General features: G+C 39.5%; 1 protein-coding gene across 5 annotated transcripts; it reads left to right on the top strand.

Annotated features, from left to right (window-relative positions):
• Positions 1-215: 215 nt before the first annotated feature.
• On the top strand, positions 216-6209 carry LOC144713773 (uncharacterized). Of its 5 annotated transcripts, none has more exons than XR_013584143.1 (5): positions 216-620; positions 1485-1628; positions 1800-1881; positions 1952-2043; positions 6052-6209. XR_013584143.1 is itself a non-coding variant. In XM_078588455.1 (4 exons), the coding sequence occupies exons 1-3, from the start codon at positions 297-299 to the stop codon at positions 1878-1880; spliced, it is 549 nt and encodes a 182-aa protein (XP_078444581.1). In that variant the 5' UTR covers positions 216-296; the 3' UTR covers position 1881; positions 1952-2202. The 5 variants fall into 5 exon arrangements, 2 of the variants coding, with proteins under 2 accessions (XP_078444581.1, XP_078444582.1); XR_013584144.1 differs by having other exon boundaries at positions 6046-6209; XR_013584145.1 differs by having other exon boundaries at positions 1800-1885.
• Positions 6210-8969: the final 2760 nt, after the last annotated feature.

Raw genomic sequence — 8969 nt, 5'->3', positions numbered from 1 at the left:
ATCACCGTCATGCCCCATGCATTCTGTCACCGTCACCGTCACTTCATCCGTCACGTGGCCGTCACGGTGACGTGTGACGTTTGCCAATCCCTATGATACAAATATTTTAATTTGTCAACAGATTGATGGTCTCACTCCTCTTCCCTCCATAATTTCGGCCCAATAACAAGCCCATTAAAAGGCCCATTAAACAGTCGTCTTCTTCCTTTTTCCCTCTTTCTCTACAGTCGCTACATAGCAGACTGCACACACAGACTCTCTCTAGCTCTCTCTCTTTCTCTCTCTAGAGGAGGAAGATGCCGCGGAGGTCGCTATGGAAGGGGAGCTTCGTAGACGCGTTCCTGTCGAAGATGGTGGAGAAGGGGAAGAGCATGGCGAACAGGAAGATCTGGTCGAGGAGATCTTCGATTTTGCCCGAGTTTGTGGGATCGACCGTCTTGATCTATAATGGCAGAGTCCACGTTCGTCGAAAGATCAGTGAAGGTATGGTGGGGCACAAGTTTGGGGAATTCGCCATGACGAGGAAACGGAAGCGTTGGAGAGGGGCCGCGGCACCGCCGCCGCCCAAGCGCGGCGGCGCGAGGCGATACAGCACTTCGTCCTCGTTCTGTCCCGATTTGGTGATCCAGGAATCTCTGCTGTTTTTTTGGTCTTTTTTGCTGTGTAGATTGATATTTGGTGAAATTCTTGGGTATAACCTAATTTTGAGTGTGCAAATCAAGAAAATGCTTGACTACTTTCCATATTTACTGCCTTTGATACGTCGGTGATCTTTGCCCACAGCAGAAAATGGTGCATTTTTAGTATATTTTCTGTTCTGGACTATTTGTGTGCGATTTTTATGCTCTATTGTGTGGGCGTCGTTTGAAGATTTGGGTTTATGTCTCTGTTTGAGATTACCCCCGACTGAAACTTACCTGAATTTTAGTTTGTTATGCCAATACTTGATGGTTTTATAACCTGAAAGATTATTTTTGGGAACATCTCTATAACCTACTACTGATTTTACGTACCATAAAACGCTAGATTATTTTCACTATATGCTGTCTTTCTCACAGCGTTGATTTTTGGCGAAAAGTCTTACGAGATAACTTAATTTTAGTCGAACATCAGATTCCGTCTTTTTCTTCAAAACAAGTCGTACATCTCATAAAATGCGATACTGCAGTCTGTGTTTGTATTTTTCGTGCATAATTATGGAGGCTTCGGTCGACCGTTTGGTTGGACCCAATTATTTGAGATAGTTTCAAGCTTTTAGATCAACCCGGGATTTAAAACACCTTAAACTGCAGTTCTATATCCATCTATGTTTGATGGATTTACAATCTCCAAGAACATTTGGTATCTATTTTTAATGCTTTTATCTGCTAGAACATTTGGCTGTACGAAATTCTTTGGAATGATTTCACTGTTTCAAGGGACACAGAGTAACAATCACAAAAAACTCGTTTTTTAATGATTAATTTTTTGCTGACCCTTTTCAGGCGTCTTCTATCCCACTGAACCGTGGCCCTAGATTTTCTGCCGGTATTAGTTCTAGAAATAGCTTCTTCTCTGGGTTCAGGCTCTTGTCAACTACTGCAGCTGCTTGCATTGCTTCTGCCCAGAATGAGAGATTGAAATACCAGGTAAAATATTCTGCATTTAAATCCGACTTGAATCTCTGCTCCAATATTCTACGTTTCTTCTCGTTTCAGTTTACAATCAATAATGGAGTAATCTCAGTCGTCTCTACCTTTTTTCCTCTATTTATTTATGTTTTGTGTTACCTTTTCTCATTTATTTTGCTGAATTTTCAGTGGGTTCAAAACCTTTTGGGCAAGTACTCGAAATCTCCTTCTACTATGTCTGTCAGTCTGCAAGAAGGGATCAAGAAATGAGGTTGGTAGGTTTTGAGAAAGAACCCTCATTTTGTAGTGGTAGATTATGCTTAATACGGTATCTCATTTAGGTCTTGACTTAACTTGGTGCGTGGAGCTGGATGGGAGAAAACAGAGGAGCAGGATCTAAGATGAATCTAGGAAATCATTCCTTTTATTAATGGTAAGGGGGTGACCTGTCTAACCCTACCCCCTTTCATTAGGGTTCTTTGTTTCTTTTTCTTTTTTCTTCAGAAGTAAACTGTTTAATGAGTTAATCTATCATATGATTCAATCGGTGATTCAGAAAAATACAAATGGGCATGTTACCCCTTTGCTATGATTCAAATCAGTCTACTAATTTTCCATCGAATTTCTGTCTCCTCTGCCTGAATGGATTTTGTTGTAAATGATCTGTTTTACTGCCCAGGAATCGCTGCTCAATTCAAATCATCCCATTATCAGGTGGGATGATTTGAGTGCAAGAATCGTTCGTTCTTTCTTTCAAAAGTAAACCTTATAATGATCTAATGAAAATGGTGATCATAAAATTACATGGTCATCTCACCCCTTTGTATGTGCTTTAAATCAATTGACAATTTTCATATACATGTAATATGTATATGCATATCTAAAGCAGATTAATGTCCGTTATTGATATATCCTTGCTCGGTATGTATCATGACGATGTATTTGTTGCTCCATGACTTCCAAAATAACCTCGAAAATAAAATCGATCGTACAATCCATGATAGTTCTTGAGTTCAAGAGAGGAGAGATGTTCCCGGGGTCGAAAGAGAGAAGAACGAGAATGGTAAGGAATGTTTTTTTTTTTGAACAATAAAGAAGATCATCCAACTTGGTGACCCTTCGTAAACGTGGACGTGGAGGGGTCTAGGCCAAGACACATATGGCCCATCCTTCCCCCCATACCCACCACCTCATCCACGACCAAACCAACAAAATACCAGTCTCTCCACATCATTTATAGCCCTTTCCACCGACATTGCAGCCCCCCCCTTGAATACGACCTTGTTGCGGTGGGACTATATCGCCCAAAGCACCGCGAATCTCAGCCCCTGCTCCTTGTCAATCCCATGCTGGCGGCGCGGCAGTGTGGCCCATAGGTGCGAGCTCGACGTAATCTCTGCTAGCCCCTGGCTTGCCCATAGTGCCCGAGCAAGCCGACATTGGAAAAAGAGGTGCTCGCACTCCTCTTCCTCCTCCGTACACACAAGGCATAGTGAAGATTCAGCTGGAAGGAACCTTTGCCGTCTCACGCGGGTCATTGTCCGCTTCTTGACGAGCAGCCATGCAAACGCCCTAACATTTAAGGGAATCTTTTGCCTCCAAATTGAGCGACATGCCCCTAAAATGATTGGGTCCTCATAGTGGTGTGGTCTCAAGCTGTGGTAAACTGCTCGGCTGGAGAATGGACCCGATTCCCATACCCACCCATCTGTCATCTCCTTCATTGGCCTCCAGTTGTTCAGTGTTTGCTGAAGGCTTAAAAAATCCTCCACCCGTTGACTAGATAATATGGCCGCAAAAGTTGGACACCACACTCCATCCCAACACTCTTCCACCAAAGAATGCCGGTGACGGACTAGGGCAAATAAGCGGGAGAAGAGATCACGAAATCGTCCATGCGAGGTCCAAGTGTCCATCTAAAACCTAAATCCAGCGCCATTCCCCAATTGGGCCCGGAAAAGCTCCCTGACCAAGGGAAACACTTTCCTCATCCCTCTCTAAAAAGCGGACTCCCCCCTCACCTTGCGCATCAACTTCTCCCAACCCAAATTGGAGCCATATCTGTCCCTCACAACATCCTTAATTATGTCATCCTCCGGTCCCACGATCCGTCTAACCCATTTGGTCAGTAGTGCCACATTCAGAGTATTTAGGTCAGGTACCCCAAGTCCACCCTGTTTAGTTGGCGTGCAGATGTCATTCCATGAAACCAGCGCCATGGCACGTCCTTCCCCTGCATTTGCCCCCTTCCAAAAAAATCTCCGCATGATCCCGCTCAGGCGTTTCTCAACACACACCGGAATTTTGAACACGGATAAATAGAAAGTTGGTATGGCTAATAATACCGATCGCAGCAGTCTCCCCCTCGTGACAAGACTCTCTGCTTCCATCCCTCCAAACGTCTCTCCACCTTCTCCACCACTGGTTGTCGGTTTGCTTGTTGAAGGTTACCAACCGATAAGGGTAGCCCCAGGTATCTCATAGGCAGTGAACCCACTGGCGTTTCAAGCGCACTGGCACACTGGGTCTCCTCCTCCGTCAATGCACCGAAACACACAAATTCCGATTTACCTCTGTTGATGTGCGGTCCGGAACAATCTGCAAACACCCGTAAGAGTGCCGCCAAATTCTTGGCCTCCTCTACCGATCCCTCGATGAAGAACAGTGTATCACCCGCATACTGTAGCAGAGGGATGCCCAATGGCTGGCTCGGCATATGAAAACCTCTAATACACCCCCTTCCACATACCAATGAGGTACTTATGGCTAGTATATCAGCTGCTAAAACAAAAGGCATCGGTGCTAGTGGACACCCTTGTCTGATCCCTCTCTGCGGTCTGATCCACCCTCCTTCACGGTGTCCATTTACCAACACGGCAAACGACTGAGACGTCACGCATCGCTTCACCCATTCGATACATTCCTCCGGGAAACCCTTTATCCAAAGAATCATATGCCTTCGCAAAATCTACCTTCCACATGAACCCCTTGGACCCATTCTTCTTCCACGAAGCAATAATCTCCTTGCCATGACTGCACAGTCAACAAGCTGTCTCCCCGAGACAAAAGCAGACTGAAATGGCCCAACCAAGTCCCCAAGCATCCCTTGTAATCGATTAGCAAGTACCTTTGCAACAATAAGGTATATGGAGTTGGATAATGATATGGGCCGGTAATCTCCTACATTTTCTGCTCCTTGCCGCTTCGGTAGTAAAAATAAGAAGGATTTATTTATCCTTTCCATATTTGCTTAAGGGTTTCTGAGCTCCCCCAATGTGGCCATCACATCCTCTTTGACCTCACTCCAGAACTCCTTATAGAAAAATACCGGTATGCCGTCCTTGTAGAGAATGGTAAGGAATGATGGTGGATCGCTGGAGGATTAAGGGAATTAGGGTTGGTTTTTTCACTCACCTTTAATTTCCTGCCCCTCCAAGAACTTGAGAGGGCTTTGGGCTGTTGGGCCCGGGGTTGTCTTGGGACACTCCATAGTAGACTGGGCAGATCTTTATCTGTGATCTTTGTAATTTTTTAGATCTTTAATGTTTTGGCAGATTACCAAATTTCAGTTAGTTTGAGATAATTGTCTTCTCTAGGATGTCTATATGTCTTCTCAAAAAAATAGATCTTATTTCCTTCAGATTTATTGTTCTTTAGAAAAACTCCTCGCACTTTGGAAACCAGGTCTCCCTGGGGAAGTACAATGAGATAAAATAAAGGACTATGATTTTTATGTTCATGGTCATTGCTCTTCTTTCTGTGGTGCATTAATTTTTCTAATCCTGTTTTAAAAAGCAACTATCTCTAATCAGAATTCTGAGGAATTTTTATCATTAAATGCGTTTATCAAATTCTTCTGAAAGGTTGGAAGATCAATGAATGATCTTTGCAATCGTAATGTTTCTGTGAAGTTTGTTTATATTGTCTCTTCATCTAGACTGTATGGAGCCTATACAAAAGGTTTAAGACTCTGTTTTTTTGCATTGGAATCAATGTGCAATTCCGTAGTCATGGAAATAAAAATTTACACTGACTGTTGTGGAAATGTTTTAGAGGAAGCATTACACAATCTTCTAACTGGATCATATCTGGTCAAGAGAAAATGTATTATCCATTAGCTGTTGTATTTCTATGTTCTCGATTTGTCATCTAGAATTATGCCTATTCCCTGCAGCGATATCACCTCCATGCCCGCCACTTCATTCAATTAATCATGTATTCTGTTCACATTCATGAAATGATTTGGGATGGGCAATTCCTTCTCTCGCTTTCTTTGTTCATAAGTGGCGGGGCAAACCACATGGTTGGACAGGAATTTTGTTTAATGGATCTCAAGGACTGGTGAGATGAATAAATAAGTTCATAGATGAACTTTAAAAAAATGATTTTGACTGATTATGGCTAAATCATATTATTGTAATGATCGGATTGACAGTTTCAGGTGCCGATGGATGGTTATGGGACTTGGAGCAGGTGAATTAGTATTTTTAGATGTTATTTACTTTTCAAGTTTAAGTAGTTTGTTCCCTATTGTTTGGCTAATTTCTTTTTGAGAAAAAAATGGGTTACAGTAATAGATCCATCTTTATATTTAATGAACATCAAGTCCTAAGTCAAATGGAAAAGTAATATGTTTTCTTCCCCCGATTGAAGACAGAAGAGTGCACATAAAATATATTGAAACGCGAAAGTAATATATCATATTTTATATCTTGATAGAATTATCTTGTGCATTTCCTATCAGATGCCTAAGATATCATTCATTAAAGACATTTTCATCCACACGGCTTAGGAACTTAATGATTCCTTCAAACACTGTCTCTTTAGTGAGGTTAATATGTAAGGAGAAAATTATATAGTAAAACCAGTTATAGTTTTTTTAGTTAAAAAACTGCATCCTAAATATTAGACCTACACCCAAAAGTTGGTTTGACGAATTTTTAAGGTGATTTTAGTGTACATAATTTGAAATTAGTTCCGGCAAAGTCAGTTAGGGACAGCATAACACAATACATGAATTATATGATTGTCACATAAATTTGGTTGACACATAGTGACGACATACAATTTATATAAATTACTTAATAAATGTGACCTTGAATTTCTGCAGTTAAATGTCGTTTTTCATGTTGTGATGGCTCAAATTGAGTAAAGTTTACCTTTATAATGATTTTTTATTCTTTCTAAATTTATGTTATTTTTATATAATTTTCACCATTGAATTAATGTTCAAATGATCTTACTGTCTAAATATATTTATATTGACTTATTCAAAAATATTTATGAATAATTCTTGTTCCACCACATGTTGTGATTAACTTTCAAATTTTCTTTCAATGATTAGTTTTGGAAATCATTGGAACTCAGGTCATTTTGGCCTCATACTTTCGGAATTAGAAAAACAATTTAAAGGCTAATCATGTGCCTTTGAGCGCACATTGACTCATGGTGATGGAAGGGAATCAGATGATCGCCAACATGATTATGTGATCCAAAGAAAAAAGGTGTCCCATTTTTTTGTATAAAATACATGAGAATCCCTGGTGGCATAGAAAATTAAAAGGAGGAGATTTAAAAATCATGAAGTATAATTTTAACTTTTCCAGATATCATGCATGGAGAGAGCTGACTACAGGAGGAGGTGGGATTAATTTTTTATCTAATAAGTTCTTAAAACCTGATCTAATTTTGTATTGATTTCTGCCAACAATACCAAAAATTGAGGAGATTTTTTTTCCAATCAGAGCTTAAAAACTGGAGCTTTCTGGTAGTCATGTGGAGTAGAAAGAAAGAAGATCTAACGGCAACTGTCCAAACTTAAAGATGCAATATATCATAATTCAACCATATGATTAAGCTGAGGATCAAGACCAATAGGATCCAACCATCTCCATCATCATTGATATTGGTCTTTGTGCAAAGTTCAAGATCTGGAGGCCTTAACCTCCTTTTGCATCACCTAATATAGATATTATACACAGGATCTTCCCCTCATGCCAAATTCCCCTATTCCTTTGAACCCAAAACCATGTTTCAAATTCACGCATCCTCCAACATGTGAACTGAATCATTATACACAAATTATTGGGTTAATTCCATGAAATTTACATATTTATGCATTAAAATAATCATATATGCTTATTATCAAGTGTAAAATGATCTTTTTTAAATTTTATATATTTTATGCATATATTAATATAATTTTGATTAAAATTCTGATTTTTTAGAATTATTGCTACTTGTAAGGATTTTACGGACATCGAATTCATAAAGAAATTACTTTTCTAATTCTTAATATATTTCTATGAAGTTGTTGACATCATATTCATAAATTAGGTTTTCTTAATCAGAATTTATATTTATTATATTCTTGCGAATAAGGTTTTATTTTATAAATACTAATGAATATTTTTAAGGCATAAAATCATGCCCACCAGGCGTCATCATTCAATTCGATCGAATGGCGACCAATCACTAGTTTTGGCAATGACTAGCTCCATTAATCACTGCAAAAATGTTTCATTATGGCATTGCGAATTGCGATGTCATAATGCACTATCACGAACTCACAAGTTTTATTTCTTTATTCATGTGGGGGATGTGGACCAATAGAAAAAAGATAATATCTAAATTGCAATAAATGTGATGTGATAACTGAGAGAGCAAAGAGTAAAAAATAAGAGTACAAGTATAAATTTGCAGAGTCACATGTGGCGTGCACGTGCAACACCGCCATTGGTATTTTTTGTCTTTTCTTATTTGAATGACATGTGTCAGCATGTCATTCAACGTAAGAAACTAAAATATAAAAAATGAAGAGTAAGAAGACATGTTGTTGTGTTCGGTGCCTTGATTCGTCCACGGAAAACATGTATCCATGGATGCAGAAGAGTGTCGATCTATTCATATTTGATCGTTAAAATAAAACATTGAATGTACCTTTTGGGGAACTCGTTACACTCGGCCTCTAGAAGTATCCGCGCGATCACTCGATGCTTGGATCTCCATGTCTCTTCTTCAACTCTTCTTAAAAATTTAGAAGATCTTCTCACCATGAAGACACTCTCCTTGGACGCATGGAGAAGAGAATGGAGAAAGGGAGGGGCTCTGAAATCTGGCTTGCATGGGTGCTTTAAATGAGAGTCATTTCCCCCTTTATATTTCACTTAAAGTTTTTCTCAAAAACCAATGCCCTTATGACCTTGTGCGTGCGACCCTCTAGGCCCATGTATCATTTTAGTTAATAACTTTAGTGGCCCAATAAAAATTATTGACCAACCTTATTAATTAAATAGTTAAATATAGATATAGATTAATTAAATAAAGATTGATTTAACCCAATCAATAGGTTAATTTTCC

This window comes from Wolffia australiana, chromosome 16 (genome assembly GCF_029677425.1).
Source record: "Wolffia australiana isolate 7733 chromosome 16, ASM2967742v1".
In the NCBI taxonomy this organism is placed as follows: Eukaryota; Viridiplantae; Streptophyta; class Magnoliopsida; order Alismatales; family Araceae; genus Wolffia; species Wolffia australiana.
Note: the sequence above shows the minus strand (reverse complement) of the source record. Positions and strands in the feature narration are given on the sequence as shown.